Raw genomic sequence first — 19,644 nt, 5'->3', positions numbered from 1 at the left:
CTGGTCAATACTGGTGGTAGGTCACGCTCAGTGACCAATTCAGCTGCAAAAAAAAAACACATAGGCAGTCGGGTGGAACATACTGCGATCTTTATTTTTGAAGTTATACGTACACACAGATGCAGAAAGATATATATCTACATACAGATTTTCCACACTGTCACGCTGTAAAAAAAGACTGCGATACAGCTTCTCTAAAGTGCAAATGACTAACAGAAGGTGCCTCTGGAACTTGACAAGAACATTCAGCAGCAAAGGGGGGCTCTCGCTGGGCGCCCTGGAAAAGTGCAAAGTCAGACAGAGGTGGGCGGCCTATGTACATGTTGGCGGCCCCCACACTCATGCCTCCCGTTACCTAGAATCTCCCTCCCTCCCTCCCTATTCATCTTCAAACAGTCGGTGTCACTCCATGGTTCCCTATAGTTCCCCAATAGTTTGCCAGTCCACCCACCAGGATCCCCTCTTCCCCTCAACAACCTTCCCTCCTCGAGAAGAGGCGCTCCGCACCCGCTCTGCGGTCACGTCACTCAGACCGCTGGAGGTGGACCTAAAGAAAAGTACTCCCCTCGTCACTTCCGCTCTTGCCTCCCTTCTGCTGCCCTAAGGGAAGCCACCACAATGGGGCATTCTGCATATAGAAATGTAGGGAGCACAAACCAGGGAAAAGAAACATGGCCAGTTAAGGGTGGCAAGCCCTGGTTCCATCTTCTCAATGCAAGAGGAACCCAGCCACCTGCACCTTTTATCACTTTGGTCCTCACTGCAAGGCATCCGTCCCTCCTGACGTCATTTATAAGGCACATCCCTTACTTTTCACACCTGTCCCTTTCTGCAGGCACTTCACTCACTCACTCATCCTCCTCCTGTATCCAGACACGTGCCCAGCTTCTGTCATTTACCGCCACTGCAGGGACCGGGCTCACATCCCTTCCCAGGTACAGGACACGTTTCACAATACTGTCTGTCACTCTTCCTAATTTGAGGGAAGCTCTCCCTTTTTGGGGGGGTGTGAGGGGAGATCCTTTCTGCAAAGGAAAATATTTCAAAGGAAAATATTTAAAAAACCACACAAAATAAATCTATTAAACAAAGTTTCTTTTTTGAGATATGTTTGAAAAAAAGCAATCTTTCTTTTAAATAAAGGAGTTAAAGTTTCTATTAAGAGATAAGGTAAGGGTTGGCCTAAGGGATACCATTAGGCTTTCGGTTTCGATTTAGAACTTAAGAAGGATTTCTTTTAGGATTCGGGTCAGTGTAAGTTTAAAGGTTCAGCTAGGGGTAATGGTTAGCGTTATTGTTCAGTTTAGATCTATGGTAGGTTTAGGAGAGGGCGAATTAAATACAGGTTTTCTGTAAAGGAGTTTGTTGCAGCAGTTTTTATGAACCCCTCAAATGACAATAAAAGTAGCTGGTGGGATTTTCTCTAGTGGTTTCTTTGTAAAGGCATTTCTCTGTCACTACCTTTCACTGTAGTTGTTTCTCTGTGCAAGTACCTCTCTGTAACATCACTTCTCTGCGGTATTTTACTCTATTGCTTTATTCCTCTGTAATAACTGTCCTCTGTGGTGGTTTCTCTGTGAATGTATTCTTTGTAATGACATAGATCCACCCTGCAGTATAGCTGTGGCTCTAGTCACTTGTCCCAATTAAACAAAAAAACATATCCTAGCAAAAATATATCCCAGCCCCTACTGCAAGGGGGAGCTCTCACCTGTCCTCCATTACAAGGCACATCACTGTCTTGCTCACCTGGCCTGCATTACAGCATGAGCCACACGTCATGGCCCCATGTACAAGGCATCACTTGCACTATTTTCACCTGTCCTTCAGTACAGGAAGCAGATGTTGCTAGACGTGAGGACAGTAGTTTACATTCAGGACAGGGTGAGGGAGATGAGGACAATGTCACATCTAGGACTGGTAAGCAGAGTTACAATAGTATCTCAGGACTGGGTGAAGTTCGTGGTGGACATGCAGGGGTTAAAAGATGTAAACCAGTGTCTCTCATTCAGGACACTGTGAGCAGTGTGAGGACAATTACTCACACGGCCGTCTCACATTTCCTATGGTAAGGATAGACTACAAATCCCAGCATTCAGAGCGCCTTTTTTCTGAAAGTGGCACTCATTACCCAGAGATCCCATTACATGATGTCTGACACTCAGGACATGGTGAGCAGTGAGGGGACAGCAGCTCAAATTTGGGACATGGTGATGTACCAGGACAGTGGTTCACTTTCACTACATGGCGACAGAAAGGTGCATTTGAGGGCAGCCCCCTTCTGTATCACTGCGATATATATATGAGAGCCAGCCTCGCTTTCCCGTTGCTGTTTAGTAGCCCTAGGTCACCTGTGACACTTTAAGACAGTCTTGGCTTTTCAGCCAATACCACTGTGTGCTTTAAAATGAGCTGTAACAAGTTTCCTATGGTAAGCAAGGGACTACAGATCCCAGAATCCAAAGTGCCTTTAATTTGAAGGTGCCACACCTTGATGTAAAGGGATCCCAAGGCGGCTGTGTCTTGCCTTCCCTGATTTTAATCTCTACCCTGCTTCTCTGGGATCCCTGGCTCTCTTTCACCTCTCCGTTCTAAGGGTGTCTTTTTTTCAATGTCTTAAAGATAAGCGTACAGCTAAAAACCGAACAGTGCTGTCAGGCCATAAAGATTGTGGTCACCCCCCTTGTGACTCTGTCTATTTTTAGCTGTGGGTTCATCACGCCTGTGCCCTTAAACACCGTTCTTTGCCCTCTGCAGCGGAGGGTGTTAGCCCCTGCTGACGGGTCAACACCCGCAAGAGCCACAGGTGGGCGTGACCGCCCCACCCGCCTTCCACACCATAATTTCCAAACACTGGCACCAGTGGCGGGTAGAGACTGGTCCCCCTCTCTGCCTTTGGTGCAATAAGGGTGTCTTACCCATCACTCACTGGGGGTGGTGTGTGCTTCCAAGGGATTACTTTCCATCACTCCGATAGCAGTGTTTTCTGAGAGTACAGACCAAGCTGATGCCATCACTCACCTATCTATGTGTTCAATTCATACAGGTAGAAAGGCTATAAGGCTATTTGAACATTCCGCCGACGGAGGGTGGAATGTTCTAAATTAAAAAGGGTGAAGCGGAAAGGCAAACATTGGAATGTTGGCGCTCCGGGCTTATACCAGCCATTACTGCCCTCTGCCACTCCATTGCCTTCAATGGAGCTCATAACATTCCACTGCTCTAATAGATATTATACCACAGCAAATAGCGTAGCAAACGCAATGAGAACCTGAATTTGGAGGTGGAGATCTCTCTCCTGGAGAAATACCCTGTAAAGAGAAGTGCAGCGAATTTGTCGGAGCTACACAGTGCAAGTCGTTTTCTTACTTCAAGGAAGAGACGACGCATCAGTCCCACTTCGGGATGCGTTGAGCACCCGGGATTTTATGGCAAGTCTAGAGGCTCCCATTATGATTTCTCTCCAAGAAACGGAGTGAAGATTATGAAACATAAAACTGCATTTCTCAGATATCCGAGGGGAGAAAATTACCAATAAGTACACACCTCAGCAGTAAATAAAGCAAAGTGGAGGAATAGAGTACAGTCCACTAGGAACAGCAATGCCTCTCAATTCTTGATGCTCGCAGTCAAGTTGAGTACTATATTCCGAATCTCGTGGAATTGTTCATATATTCTTAAGGAGAAATTGTTTTACAAGTTGTGCTCGTGTATTATGGTGAGTGCAAACATTTGAATCCCTGAAGTACCCCCCATTTTAGGATTTCGTTTAAAGGGCTGGCGTCTCTGTCGTGAGCAGCTCTGAAGTCCAATAATGCCGGCTCTTCAACAGAGCAGAGCCTCTCTTATTTCTTCCTGTGTGAGCTGTTCCACCAAAAAGGACACACTGAGCAGCAACCAGGGAACCCAGAGGGCTTTTTGTAGACAATGGGTGATCAGACAGAGGCTGCTGAATTCACTTCCGCCCCAGATCCAGAGGACGAAGGACTTTGGACTGTGGTGGGCTGGTTTCCGAGGATCCGCCTAGTAATATTCAGAGGGAGCACTTGTAGCTGTGTGGCAGGAGTACTAAGGGCCACTTTCTATGAGAGACAGAGCTTTGGGTGTAAACACAACCTGCAAAGGTTGCATGACTGTGACAGGAGCTAGTCAAGAGAGAATATCCTTATTGAGGAAACAAGATAGTTTCTACATCATGTGCGTCTCTTCTTCTAAGGGGAATCTGAGCAGCAGTCAGTCTGGGGGTGCAGGTCTGTGGGAGACCAAAGGGAGGAGTCTGGTCAATTTCAGGAAGAAGTAAGCAGTGCACATAGTTATTCCTGGAGATGCTTATATGACCGTATTGTGCTGTAAAAGCAAAAAGCAGAGCATTCCCTGCACTACACCATGGTCCTCCGTGTATTGACTGGAAAGGTGCCCAGCACTCTTGAGAATAGAAACAAATCTCAACTCAGACTTCAAGGCATAAGTAAGAGTAGGCAGCCACGGAGCTACAAGCAGTGCTTAATTTGTAAAACAATAAGTGCCAGGGCCCTCGTCAAGAGGCTGCCGCAGCTCACACTACCCATTGCCCGAGTCAGTGCTGCAAACAACAGTACGAACACAACTTCTAACAATCACACTCCTACAGGTGTGACAATTCAAGCTCTTCCAGGCCCCAAAGCCATAAGAATAGCTTGTATGCAAGGTATCAGTCATTTGTAATGTATTTTGAATGAATAAACAAAGGTTGTTGTGCTCATCTTTAAATAAGACAACAGCATCCCCAAGTGGTAAACAGCCATAAGTGCGGCTGCTGACAGTTAAGTGCTGGTGCCGAGCACCAGAAATCACAGGCACAAATTAACCACTGGCTATAAGCAAACTGCTTACCACCGACAGATGACTTAAGCAAGGATGTGTCATGTCAGCATTGCTACTCAACCTACATGTGAAAGAGGTGCACTAAGAAAGTAAAGTTCTCTCAAGATGTACTAAAAAGAGCCAAAGCACAGATTACCTCATTCTTCTGGAGAGGATGCGAAGTGCCATTGAAACCCAACTGACAGGGACGGAAAGATACCGCTAAAACATCCATCTCAGGATCAGTCCAACAAAACTGGAGAATAGATTTGGGGTGCATGTGATAAAAGGGTGTTATGCAAACCAATAACTCTGGGAAAGCAGCAAATATCTGTAATAAAAACCTACAAGCACCTGGAAGTGACTGTGCTCCAAATAATACTGAGAAGAATGATAGGCCGCAGAGATGAAGTTGGGGTGCTGGCAGTCAGCTGGAGAGGTGCTGCTGAACAAAAGTCATGAGTCTCCCTAAATATCAACAAATGCATAGCTGCAAGTAGACCTAGCCAATCAAAGACAGAGCAGCTGGTGCCCAATTGCACCACACCTCCAAGAGAAAGCTCAGCAAGTCCAATCATCTTACTGAGAGGGTGAGGAAGGAGATCCCAAAATCCAAAAATCCCATCAGGAACCACTTAGGTAAAGCTCTCACTTGTCAAACCCTTTAAGAATGTGTGGCACCTTTTAGACTGCACAACGCTTAGCAAAAAACAGTGCCAAAGCAATGCGAAATCAACAACTACGTGAAAAGATCACTCAAAAAATTGCGCCACCACTGAATGAGAGAAAAGTATTCACGGGCCAGAATTCTTAACTTTTGTCAAAGCATTGGCCAACTATCTCATCAAAAACACTACTCTATCTGAATAAAGAGCACTCTTCATTGCCCGCAGCGGCATTCTTCACTCTAGGCCAAAAGTTCCCAAGTAGAGTCACCAGCATGCCCAAGCTACAGACTAGAATTCCTAACCCACTCCCTTTTCCTTTGCAGAATTTGATTCAACCATTGATTGGCCCAAATCCAGAAAAGAACAATATGGCCCTAATTAGAAATACCGGGCTGAGACAAGCCGTACCCATGTTGATTCTCCTTCTAAGACCAGGATTATGAAGAAACCATCTATGAATGGGCCACCTCCTAGGAGAAGCCTTGCGACTCAGTGGGACTGAAACCGAAAGCAAAAATGAACTGCAAGTAAAGGACACTTGCTGAAAGGAGGGCAGACATCTGCACTATTCAAGATCTACGAAGAAGGGAAAAACGTAACAAACAAGCATTTGCAATGCAAATAGGTCTCGTATTTGTGAGTTCGAGCTATTGACGTTGTAAATGGCAATTTCTTTTTTACCTACACGTTTCATTTTTGGAGTGAATGTATGTAGTGTGCAAAATCCCTTGGAAAGGTCCTGCACGTCATAATAAATATATTGACAAAGACGCAGTGTGGATTGTGTCAACAATTGCTTGGCACGTACCTCATGGGTGAAGTGTCGCCACACATGCACTCTGTGGTGGTTTAATAATGCGAAACTCATTAATAAAAGTAGTGCTTCCAGACTAAACAACGAGATCGGGATCGGAGCATGTGAATCTGAATCCCGCCTTCTCTTTCATTTTCTGGACTATTTGACTCACTATTCTGCGTCTTGGTTATCGCCAAAACACTGGGAGGCAATGAAGTTTGCCAACGGGGCGGGGGCAGGGGGGCTTCGGGGGTACATGAAAATGTATTCATTGCCTAGTTGTCAAAGGTCGCCCGGTGCTATTAGTTAAAATAGTGCAGATTTCATTAAGATATTAAGAGTACTTTACTCGCATCTATGAGGAAATCGACATTAACTAAACAAAATGCCAGAATTAGTGTCAGTTTTCAGTGTTTTAGACAGTACTGGTTGCTTAGTTTCATTGCATTAATTTTTGTATTTACTCTTTTACACAGCATACAAAGTAGGTTACCTAACCCCAAAGCCCCGAGTTGTTAAATGACCCATAGAAGGGAGTCTTTTACAGTTGAGCAAATGTGTCCAAATGTAGTTTTGGTAGTGCCATGGAATGATCAGCCAAGGAGGTACTCGATGAGCAGTTATTTAACTACACGTTCAAAATGTACGGTATTGTGGCTGTTGTTTGTTTGTACCCAACCACCTCTTTGAATGTGTTTATTAACACAGAGGTTCATCTACCAGACAGTGCTCACAGAGGGGCGACTAAAGCACAGAAAAAAATGTATTCATTTATCCTGAGTGTGAAGGCACGCGGAAGGCTTAGGTGCCCGCCCGGAGAGGCTAGGGATCCTAGCGCTTCTACAGACTCTGCCGTGCTCCTCTGCACCAGCAGGGCACAGCTCAGAATCTGCCGCTTCTGCTAAAAATAGGTGAGGGGGATGAGGTTGGGGCATGCGGGAGTTGCCAGCAGATTTCCAGGTTATTGAAAGTGATGATTCTGACGTGAGGCAGTGGAGACTGACTTTGTCTGTTTGTCTGCACCAGTCTATTTTTCTACCATCTACCGGGCTCACTGTCATGTATCCATTCATCTCTCTTTGTTAGAGGTGCGCATGCCAATATGTTAATTAGCAGGCAGAGCCAGCCGGAGAAGAGCCAAGCGTATACGAGCCAGTGGGCGAGATGTGAAAATGATCAGCATGTTTCTCATACAGTAAACATGATGTAAATGTGCGATAATGTCTCTTCAGAATTCAAAAAAGTGCATTTCTTTAGCGTGTCACCTCAGTACACAAGATGATAGCACTGAATTGAGAGGAATTTATTAAAAGTGCTTGTTTTAAGCATGAGTTAAAACACTGTCGCTCCTCCTGCCCGACAACAATGCCATTTGTGAACTAAGATGCGTCAGTTGCCATGCATACCCCGAATGTTGCCTAGAGTCTTATTATATTTAGAGTAACATTAAAATCTAGTTCATTAAACAAGAGAAGTTTTTGTACAGCATGCATCTTGAACGCGCATATTTCAAGGTGGCAATAATAAAGATGAAAACGGAAGGTCCGGCAGGCAAGAAAACACGAACGAGAGTGGGGAGGAGGGGCAGGGGAGGTTGAAACGTCACAGACTGAGGGAGGGGGCGATGGGGTGGGGAGACAGGGAAGAAAATAGTGTTAGGAGTAAAGGGGCCAATAGCCATGGAAGGATACAAATGAAGAATGAGGAGGGACTAACAAGCCTCAAACCAATCGGAAGGCAGCATTTAAGACAAAAGCCAATGGGCAGAGAGTGGGTGGAGCTTCCACGAAGCTTCCACACTACAGTATATACTGCATGCCTCGCAAAGCGATGACAGCGCATTCGCGCTGCAACGCTAGGCGAGACCTAAAAATGAAATCTAGCTCATTTTCCTTTTTTCGAAACTGCCTCCCATTTCCTCCAATGAAGTCGTTCATTCTTGAACCTCCATGCTCATCTGCTCGCCCTTTACTCACTTCCATGTAGTTCTTTAATCTGCTGTCGCGAAAGGCCAAGGGCTGACAGTGTAAACTAAACAAACTATCCTTTTATATTTGGTGACCGTCAAAGGAGTATCTGATATAAGGGCACTTCATTTTTCGAATACACCATATTCTCTTATGAGGGTTTGTTTAAAAAAAGTTTAAGGTCAAAAACTGGTATATTGAGTGTGGTGTATCAATGTTCCCTGATCTTCTGAGGCTATTTGAAAGGCCTGAAAGCCTGTGCCTCTGAATATATCCTCTGTACCCTCCTATGGACACATTGATATCCTCTGACAAATTCCATAGTTCTGCGTAATCTCTATCTCTTGCGGATGGGTCTGAAGGATGTTCACCCCGTCAGCTTTGGGGGGACATTGAGCCCATGGAGTGTCTATGATGGCCTTCCAGGTACCAGCTAACGTAGAGGACATCCTCAGGTCAGCAGGTTGCTACCATTGTTCTACTGTCTGCAGTTTTATTACAAGCCTCTGTCACATGCCTCTAGGAGAGCTGGCAATGTCCTTAAAGCAAGGATTCTAGGAGCATCTGGCCTAGCCATAAAATGTGGATTTTCCTAACTGGTTGTACCAGCAAAGTCCAGCTCTCCTTAAAGGCACAGAGGCAAACAGTATCCCGCCTGTGTACTGTTCTTGACTTGTGTTTCCCTTCTCTTGCCTTCATACATATCTTCTCTTTCGCCGTCACCCTTCGGCAACGTTTGAAGATGTCTTGAACCTGCAGGATGGTGCCTTAATGTTCTTGGCCTTGTTTCTACTAATCACTTTGTTTCAGCTATTCGACAGCGCCACCAACACAAGAAACATTGCTGTTAGTAATGGAGTATACAGTAAGTGGGATTTCCAGGTTGCACATTCGAGTTTGCACTTATTGTTTTTTGACCCAAGGATCTCTGGGAAGTGTAGTATTTTTATTAACTAGATTTTACAGCTATACTTATTAAGGTGAAAAGGAAGCATAATACTGTACTTATAATACAAATCAGGGCTTTCTTAAACTACAGCTGAGGATAATCTACATTTTCAGAACTGCTAAGACTAAGATCACGTGGCAAGTTTAGTCAAAGAAGAACAAGAGAATCTCACAGCCTTCCACACCCTGGCCAAACCACTCGAAAGGTATCTGGAGGCATTTCTCACTGCATTGAGGTGGGGAAACCCATGGGCATGGACTGCCTAAGAGTGACAGGTCAATCACAGTGACAGATCCACGGGTCAGGGAGGTATGGAGCAATAGCTCAGTGCCTGGCCCATCGCAGTCTCTTGCCGCTCACCTGGTCCTTCATCGTTCACACTCCTGGTGTCTAATGTGTTAAACTCCTGCCCGTTCAACTCTCACACTTTCTGCTCTTGCACTCCTTGCTTCTCTGTTTTCACATTCTTGGTCCCACAGCCCTCACACTTTTGGTCCCTCAGCCCTCACACTTTTGGTCCCTCAGCCCTCACATTCTTGGTCTACTAGCCCTCACACTCTTGGTCCATCAGCCGTCACACGCTGGGTTCCTCAGCCCTCACACTCTTGGTCCATCAGTCCTCACACTCTTGGTCCCTCAGCCCTCACACTCTTGATCACGCAGCCCTCACACTCTTGATCACTCAGTCCTGACGCTCATCGTCCTTCAGCCTTAACAGTCCCGGTCCCTTGCCATCACACTACTGCTTCCTAAACTCACACTCCTGCTTCCTCATCATTTACACTCCTGATCTCCCAACTCTCACACTTCTAATCTCTCAGCTCTAGCACACCTGGTTCCTCTGTTTCAACACTCCTGGTCCCTCAGCTGTCACACTCATGTTTTCAATGCTCGCAATTTTGCTGGCTTGGCTCACACACATGTTTTCAATGCTCGCAATCTTGCTGGCTCGGCTCTCACACTCATGTTTTCAATGCTCGCAATTTTGCTGGCTTGGCTCACACACATGTCTTCTATGCTCACAATCTTGCTGGCTCAGTTCTCACACTCATGTTTTCTATACTCGCAATTTTGCTGTTTCGGCTCTCAAACTCATGTTATCTATGCTTGCAATCTTGCTGTCTCGACTCTCACACTCATGTTGTCTATGCTCGCAATCTTGCTGTCTTGGCACTCACACTCATGTTTTCTATGTTCGCAATTTTAATGGCTCGGCTCTCACCCTCATATTAGCTATGCTTGCAATCTTGCTGTCTCAGTTCTCACACTCATGTGTTCTATGCTCACAATCTTGCTGGCTCTCACACACGTTTTCTATGCTCACACTCTGGCTGGCTCGGCTCTCACACTCATGTTTTCTATACTCACAATTTTGCTGTTTCGGCTCTCAAACTCATGTTACCTATGCTTGCAATCTTTCTGTCTCGACTCACTCATGTTATCTATGATTGTAATCTTTCTGTCTCGACTCACTCCTGTTTTCTATGCTCACAATCTTGCTATCTCGGCTCTCACACTCATGTTGTCTATGCTCGCAATCTTATTGGCTCGGCTCCCACACTCATATTATCTATGCTCGCAATCATGCAGTCTCAGCTCTCACACTCATGTGTTCTATGCTCACAATCTTGCTGGCTCTCACACACATGTTTTCTATACTTGCAGTCTTGCTGGCTCTCACACACGTTTTCTATGCTCGCAATTTTGATGGATCTCACACGCATGTTTTCTAAGCTCACAATCTTGCTATCTCGGCTCTCCCACTCATGTTTTCTATGCTCACAATCTTGCGGTCTTGGCTCTCACATTCATGTTTTTTATGCTCGCAATCTTACTGGCTCGGTTCCCACACTCATGTTGTCTATGCTCACAATCTTGCTGGCTCTCACACTCATGTTTTCTATGCTCACAATCTTGCTGTCTCGACTCTCAGACCCATTGTTTCTATGCTCACAATCTTGCTGTCTCGACTCTCACACTCATGTTTTCTGTGCTCACAATCTTGCGGTCTTGGCTCTCACACTCATGTTTTCTATGCTCACAATCTTGCTGGATCGGTTCCTACCATCCTGGTCTCTATACTTTCACACTTCAGATCTCTGAGACATAACAATTATTTCATCCCAACTCTCACACTCATGGTCTCACAGCCCTCACACCCTCTTGGTTCCCCTTTTCTGGACCCTCACCCAGCCCACTTTCGGTCCCTCAGCTGCCACCCTTATGGCCCTTCTGCATATACACCTGCCCCTCACCCCTGCTCCATACCTTCACACATAATTCCCTACAGTGCTCTCAGGCTGCTGATATTTTACATTCCTGTCTCTGAGCTCTCACACTCAAGATCACTCAGATTTTACCACACCTGTGGACCCTCATCACGTTCACATTGCTTCACCCTGGGTTGCCACTCTCCGGCTCTCCCAGAACTCACATTACTTGGCCATTACACACCTGATCTCAGCTCTGATGATATAGGTGCCTCATACCTATCACTTTCCTTGTCCCTCGACTCTCATGCATGCCATCCAACAGCCGTCACATTATTTTTCCCTGGGCTCTCACAGTTCTCACATTCTTGCTCTCACAGCACATCCATTTGTAATTCCTCAGAACTCGCACTCCTGTTTCCTAGACTCTCACGTTCTTAGTATTTAAGATCCTACACAACTGGTGCATGAACTCTTACTCTCTGTGTCCCATGATTGTCGCCATATTGCAGGATCCGCAGCCAACACGCCTTTAAAATGTCACACCTCACATTTCCAGACTTTTTCTTCGCTCATAGTTCTCACCTAGCAGCGATCTCTCCCCTGGCTTTTTTGCTCTCCCTTGAGGTTGCATTGCTTTACCAATCAAACATGGCTACTTAGGTGCCATGTTCCTATATTTATTACCTTGCTAGTGAATCAAGTACACCTAAGCAGGACCCTCACACTCACCTGGAGTTTCTGTAAAAGTACAATGTGGACTGGGCGGCGAATCAAAGGACTTGTGTCCTTTCCCAAGGATCTCTCAGCTCTTCTACGGGCGCTGACCTTTTGGGCACTCAAGAGGTGCTGCTTCTTTCCCAAGGAGAGCCACTGGACGCCTCTCCCAACTCTGGTTGCATCTAGGCTGCACAATTAGAACTGGCTCCAGGGATCAGAGAGCAAGGGGAACTCTATAGCCGCCATTTTGTGTTAACAAGAAGCTCTGCATAATGTAGCACTAGAATGGTTACATAATGCAGGAAACGACATAAAACCTGAAACTACTGTAGTCTATGTTTGTGGGCACGACTGTCCAGATCGCATAAGAGCGCACGGTCGGAGAATCTTGGATATATGAGCCTAACAGCGCCTTCCTTGTAGTGCCATTGCCTCTGGTCAACAGCTTAGGCCTTGTATCACCTGAAGTCCTAGGGGTAGAATGTAGGCCTGGCGATTCACAGAACATTTGACTGTCGTGGGGAGCAAGTAAGGACACATCCAGTCCTGGTGAATCCTGACACAACGAAATCTTTGGACAATCATCGAGCAGGGCACAAGGGCATCCACCAGATGATTGCTGGAAGTTATTATGGTGCAAAAATACAGATTTTCTGTGGAATGTTTGGGGCATCTCAGGGCACTCCCCTACCAATTCCTAGTAGATAGTAAGGAGAGTGTGCAAGAGCTCAGTCCGGGACCAACCTGGGTTTGCCGCACATATCAGGCGATCTGGGGCAAGTATACGCGCACTCTGTATGATTTGTGGAGCACAATAAGGTGCTGTGAAAAAGAGCACAAGCCTCCTGGACGCAGACTGTGCAACAATTGCAACATATTAGGTGTATGTGCTTCATCTGGCATAGTAAAGTGCACATTCAAGACCAAGGGTCTGGAGAACTGTGGGATTCTGGAACATTTGGGGATTTGTGGGGGATGCGTGTGGGAGGACCCTTGGGGCTTCCCGGAACACTAAAGCACAGTAATGGATGTGTGCAAGAGGGTGAGCCTCAGGACAATTGAGCTGTAGGAACAATGGGAGTTCTTGAGACAGGAATATGTGCATTCCCACTGTGCACTTATACCTGGTCATTGTGATTGTTAACGCGCTGTAAGGTGCGCAAGCAAAGGCATGGGCTTAGTAGACCCTTGGACTTTGGAATATTTGGGGTATCAAGGGGCAGGTGTGCGCGCTCTCCTGGAGATTACTGGAACGCATGGAGAAGCAAGCAAAGGGATAGGAAGTGATTAGCACTGCATAAAGTTTAGAGAAGTGTGTGGAAGGCATATGCATGCTCCTTGCGCTTCCTGGTATGCTGGAGTATAACACAGTGCGCATGTGTATAAAAGTGCATTCCTGGGACTCTGGGTACTAAGAGTGCGTGCCTGGTGAGGCTTTGGAGTATCACGGGATGGGTTCGACATAACTCACTAGGTCGAAGACCGCATTTTTTGTGAACCCTGTATCCCTTCAACGGAAGGAAGCTGGGCTCCTGGTGCACATGGAATGCTAGGGCATTTGTGGCCCATCAGTACTTTTAAAGACCTGATGGTGTAGATGGTGGTGGGTAGTGTGCCATCAAAGGCAAATCCCCAGAACTAATGAATTAAGGTGCACAATCCTGGAAGAGAAGCCTTTGTGGACTTTTGTGTCATAGCCGGGAAAGTAGTCATCTTGGGGCCTAGCAAAGACAGCGGGGTGTGGCTAGCAGTGCTCAAGAGTTTTGGTGAATCAATGTGGACCCCAGCCATAGGCAGGGAAGGGGGTCTGGCCGGCCCTTCCAGGAACCACGTAGGTCAAATTCTGGATGTTTCCAGCAGAGAAGGCGTGTTAAAATGGCATGATAAAGGATCGGAAGGGGCGGGCCCACGTTTAACAGCATTAACTTTACAGAGATGTGTTTCTCTTCTAATTGTTGCTTTTAAAAGATGAGTCGGGGCAAAGAGTCCATGCGCTCAGAGAATCCGCCCCTTCTTTGGCCTTTCCTGATTGGCTGCCGTGGCTTTCCCATGATTTGGCCTTCCATTTATCAGCGTGGGGAGCTCTTGCACTTCGCTTCGGCAAGGGTTGACAGAGTAGCCGAACATGCTCGGCAGGAAAGGTAAGGGTTGGCCCTTGTCATCCGGGATCACCATGTTTAAGGCAACTGGAAGAGTGGCCAGATTGGTGAAGCCATAGGGGTAAGCCAGAAGCTGATGCCCGTACATGAGCGGGTAGGGCTCTGGGTAGAAGGCCATCTTGCTTGCGGCTTCTCCAGCAGCTTTGCTCATGGCACTGAATGGCAGGGAAGCAGGGTAAGACAAGAGGGTCTTCTCCTCCATCTCTGCCCTGCTTCTCCAACTGCCTGGTGTAAGCAGGGGAAGTGGGTACTCCTGAACAGGGAAGCCGGGCTCCAGACAGATGTTGTGGCGCACTGACTCCTGGAATTCCTCCACCATTCTGGAAGCCAAGGGCTTGTGAGTAAGGTTTTGGCCACTCCGCACCCCGGTGTGGGAAATCAGGGGGTCTTGAAGAGAAAGGTCCATAGCAGACTGAAGATGCAATTTATGGGAAGGGGTGCCCCTGGGAGACTCTGGTTCATCCTGGTGGGCTGGCACACCATTAGTGGTAGGCAACGCTTTTCTCTGCCGCCTAAAGGAGTCTTCTGAACAGGGACGGGGAATATCAAGCTGTGGGGATACAACCATTTCAATGTCCATGGCAGGAAGGCGCGTTTCCTCCTGAGAAAGCACCTCGGCAGCTTGGATCATTACACCCAGAGGCCTGACTAGCTCTAGCTGATGGCTGGATGGAGGCCTTTGTGGGTCGCAGACTTGCAGCACTGGATCACGAGACCCTCTTGGCAGCCATTCCTTCTGGCAGTCTTCTTCTGGGTTTTCGATAGTGTGGCAAGCGGTTGTTGGTTCTTGTGCTTCCGTCTCCTCGCACATGGTGTGGTTCAGTTTCAGAGCCGTTGACATGGAACCGCTAGGACCTTCTAGGGCCATGGGGGTTAGCCGGTGTGGCACTGGCACCACTGGATCTCTGGGAGAATAGGCAGTACCACTAATTGGAGAAAGGCAGGGTGGGCTAAGTTCAGCCTCCGCATCCCCAGCCAGAGTGGGATCCCCACTTGAAGAAGAGACCTGCATCTCCTGCGGGTCTTCTTCCTTGATGGTGAGAGGTGCAGGGCTGTTGGGGGGATATTCAGATTCCTTGACAGAGGTGTCCTCTGCTGTAACTGTCGGCGGTGGGGTCGTGAGGCTTTGCTGATCGCTGGACTTGGTAAATGCAATGACAGTGGCGAGAGCAGGCTGCCCACGACAACCATCCAGCCCAGACTCACCTCTCTGACTTCCCTCTTCACCATCGGCTTCTGACATGCTCAGCCTCTCAGCTTCGTGGCGCTTCATGTGACGACTGAGGGCTGCTGCTGTTTTACAGACCTTGGTGCAGCAGGAGCAGTTGTGCTTCACTGATGGTTTCCTCCCCACTCGGGCAGCAGACACTTTGAAAGAGGGGACCAGCTCGGAGCGACTGGGGTGTTCTGGCTTTGGAGATGAGAGGTCTTCTCCCGCCTCAGAGCTGTGCGTCTCCAGATGCTCCATAGCTAGCTGGTGCGAGGGGAACTCTTTCATGCACACTTCACAAGGAAACATGGCTGCAGGCCTGTGGGTCTGCTCATGCTTTCGGAACTTCCTGAGTGCTGAAAATTGCTTTCCGCAGGTGGTACACTCATATCGCCAATCCGACACTCGACTGCTCTTATGGCGTTTCGGGCTGATGGGTTGGGGTGAGGGTGTCAGATCTCTACTCTCCTCCCCGGGGGTGTCATTCCCAGACTCCGTCAAGCCAGGCAGGTCTTCTGCCATGCATGGGTCACTGGCCACCTTCTTCACCCTCTTCATCCGCTTCAACGATCGCTTGTGATGGAGCTTCTTTCGCCAGCTGGACTTCTTCAGGTTCTGCACATTGCAGGCCTTGCGCTTTGGCTTGTAAGAGTAGTAGGGTCGCCAGAGCTGGTCCTCCCCATCACGGTCACTATCATTGCAGGGTTCCAATTCTCTGGCTTGGGAGAAGTTGGCTTTCCTCCCTCCTTTTCTGCCATGCTTTTCTCCCCGGCTATGCTCGCTCCCAAAGTTAAACTTCTTGAGTTTTCGGCTGGGGCTCTTGTCCCTCATGAGGTCAGTCTCTGAGATCCTCCTTTTCACAATGGCCTCTTCCCCAATCCGGACAGTTATCTGGCACAGGGTGGTGTTTCTACTCTCAGATGCATTCCCCACATAGGCTGGTTTGGCTGTGTACGTCATGGTTTTTCCTTTGGTGTGGACAGGAGTGTGGTCGCTGTCTGTCTCCTCCTCACTCTCTGTTTCATCAGAGCTTTGGTCAGATGACATCGGGGACAACTTGGCCTGCTTGCGGTCCTTAACACCTGGTTTCTTGGTAGGATGCATTGGCATTGACAGAGATGCTTCTGACACGGTTGGATTTTTCGAAGTGGACTTGCTGTTGTACGCAATAACCGATGGTCCTTGTACACTGGGGGCCATTGCCGAGGACGCCGTGGCACTGCGTACTATCACAGATGAGGACGAGTGCCCAAAGGCAATGACGCTTGGAATGGCCCCATCACTGCAACCGCCTTGAGAAGCCATCTGGACAGGATTATCTTGTGGAAGCAGATCTTCAAGGGATGACTCAATGGTACTCGGTAGAGACTTTCTACTTTGAATCTCACCAATAAGACTCTGCAGGCCCAAAGGCTCTTTGCTTCTGTTGGACACCTGCTGCCGGTCCTGTGAGGAAAGAGGCAACTCTGATTGCAACAGATGCCCGTCGGTGTCCGGCATCTCCAGTGAAGCTGCCACGACCCCCACTGCAGCAGAGGAGCTTTCAGTGACAGTCAAGTTTCCTATATCCATCGGAAGAGGCTGGCTGGGCACCAACAGATTCCCAGGAGTGGACTGGCTGTATGTCTTATAGGGTCGCTTCTCTGACCTCATGGGTAACAATCTGTAGAGTTTTAGGGCATTCAGTTTGGGCTTGTAGCCTCCATTTGGTGTCTTCTCACTACATATGAGCCCAGGACTGATACCATGGAAGGCTTTTTGATGTGTCTTCAGGTTATAATATGTCACAAAGGTTTCCCAGCAGAAAATGCACTGGTAGCGCCGTTCGCCCGTGTGCCACACTTCATGCTTGGTCCTATATTCGGCAAGAGCAAAGACCTTTTCGCAGTAGTGGCAGGGGTACCTCCGGCGCCAGGAGTGTACATTGGAGTGCCGCTTTAGGCTGGAGAGCGTCATGTACGAACGCTCACAGATGCTGCAAAAATAGATAATGTGGCCGTCCACCACCTTCACAAAGTGGTCCTGCTCGGATCCAAGCTCCAACCTTTGGAAGCTCCGGTGACGGAAGAGGAGGCCAGCGTGGCCCTTCTTCACTGGCAAGTGCTTCGTCGGCTGCAGGCCCTGAAGATCAGTTGAGAGGGATGCCGCCATGCCATCAGGCCCCCCTAAGCCTGCGCTATCATTGTCCTCCACAGGAAAACCACTGGTCTGTTTGCACAGCACTTCATGGGTCTGCAGGCGCTTGATGTGCATGAAACCCTTGTTGCAGTAGCTACAGGAAAAGGTCTTTCTCGACCTGTGCAACTTAACGTGGAGACTGAGAGCGGTAGAGGAGCTAAATGACCTGCTACAGATGGTACAAGTGAATAAAGTCTGGGGAAAGACAGAAGGAGTGCTTGCTTTCCTTGGATTGTCGAGCGAATTTTCTGGTTCACTAGTGTCCTCAGCAGAGTCCTCAGCCTCCCAATCAGAGTTGTCCTTAAGCAATGGGTCATGCTCAGTGTCACTAAAACTGGCAGAATTAGCTTGCACGGTACCCAACGTGTACAGTATCCTTGCTGCTGACTTTTCAGCTTCTGCTTCCAGGTCCACAGCTGATACGGGGATGCTATTGTCGTTGGACTGGGCTGGCAAAAGTGGTGGAATATCCACATGATTGCCATTAGCCAGAGTGCTTTGCTCATGAACAGGCAGGCTGAATGGAGGAAAGGTCGGTGGTTCAGTTTGAGCGGTGTCTTGTTGGAGGCAAGGACTCTGGAAGAATTGAGGGGTTGGAGTGCTTTCTGAGGCATTGGGCTGAGATGAGAGGTTCACAGCAGGAGTGGCAACCAATGAGGATTGGGAAGAGAGGGAGGGACTAGGAGCACAAGATGTGTTAGGCGCCTGGACTTCATGCTGATGTACTTTTGCAGGGCCACACAGGCTGCCTTCTTTGGTCCCTTGGGGATTTGTGGCAACATCTCTGCCATAAGTAGTGGAAGATTCTCCAGGGGAGTGTGCTTGAGCCTTCTGCACCTGTGCCACGTCACTGAGACTTTCTAAGCACAATATGCCCAGCTGCTTCCCCACAGCTGTGATCTCCTTGGCCACATCCGCACTCTGCACAGACACTCTGGAGTTGTAGATGAGGCTGATGATGTTGGCGAACACTTCAGCCGGCACATCAGGAAGCTCTAGGACAGAGTCTGTTAAGCAGGAAGCCCTTCTGGAGAGAGCAGTCTTGAAGTAAGTGCTGGAAGCAGCTAGGACATTCTTATGGACCTTGAACTTTGTGTCCTCCACTACGACCGTGATGTCACAGAACAGGCCCTGGAGTCGCTGCTCGTTGAGCTTCTCAAGCACAGAGCTGGGATGGTTGGAGTCGTGCACCTCCATGATGGAAGCCGACGTGGTGTTTTAGACCTGCAACAGAGAAGAAAGGGACAAGTTGAATGTCACCGTCCAGCAACATACATTGGCCAAATCTAACTATACTCTCAGTTTCAACACAGCTATCTGGTCATCCCTACATTCTCCAATTGTACAGCCATCTATGCATGTCCCAACTATCTACGAGCCAACAATATCTTCAGTGCAATAACCCATCTAGAGAGGTTGGCAGCAAGCTTCCTGGAAATGGGCAAAGTCAGTCACAGCCCATGCAGCCTTTCAAAGACAACGTGCTGTTGAGAAACCATCCCAATATCCCAAGAGGCGAGTCCGCCTCTGGCATTATAGATATTTCCATCTGGACATGTATTCAAATGCACCGTCCAGGGATGTTATGAACTCATGTGCCAGATTATTTAAAACAAAACAAAATGCTGAAACTTTTTTCTTTTAAATCTTGTGGCAGGAAAAAGCCAGAATGTGGAGTTTCTCAAATTGTGGACATAAAACATTATCTAGAATCTGACCCACAGATGCTGTGCCAACCTTTGCAATACAACTGCAATGCTGTTTCATGGTTAGAATTAAAAATCTGGAGTGGGGAGATAGTTGGGATGAAGATGGGACCCGTATCAGGAAGAACTGTGAGCAAGAGGGGGATCCCAGGTTGGAAGGTGGCAGGACTAGGATTAGGGAAATAGTAGACGCTGGACTATTACCAGAGTTTGGAAGAAGAGAAGCTAGAACTGTGGCA

General features: G+C 47.9%; 1 protein-coding gene across 2 annotated transcripts in view; it reads right to left on the bottom strand.

Annotated features, from left to right (window-relative positions):
- Window positions 1–71: 71 nt before the first annotated feature.
- The window catches only part of LOC146782829 (zinc finger and BTB domain-containing protein 4-like), a 193,585-nt gene continuing 174,012 nt past the window's right edge, over window positions 72–19,644 (bottom strand). For both annotated transcript variants that reach the window (XM_085638076.1, XM_085638074.1), the window contains exon 3: window positions 72–18,923. In XM_085638076.1, coding sequence (XP_085494202.1) covers window positions 14,148–18,896 — 4,749 coding nt within the window. In that variant the 5' untranslated portion in view covers window positions 18,897–18,923 and the 3' untranslated portion in view covers window positions 72–14,147. The remainder of the gene's footprint in view (window positions 18,924–19,644) is intronic.

The sequence above is a fragment of the Triturus cristatus genome, chromosome 12, assembly GCF_964204655.1.
Source record: "Triturus cristatus chromosome 12, aTriCri1.1, whole genome shotgun sequence".
In the NCBI taxonomy this organism is placed as follows: Eukaryota; Metazoa; Chordata; class Amphibia; order Caudata; family Salamandridae; genus Triturus; species Triturus cristatus.
Note: the sequence above shows the minus strand (reverse complement) of the source record. Positions and strands in the feature narration are given on the sequence as shown.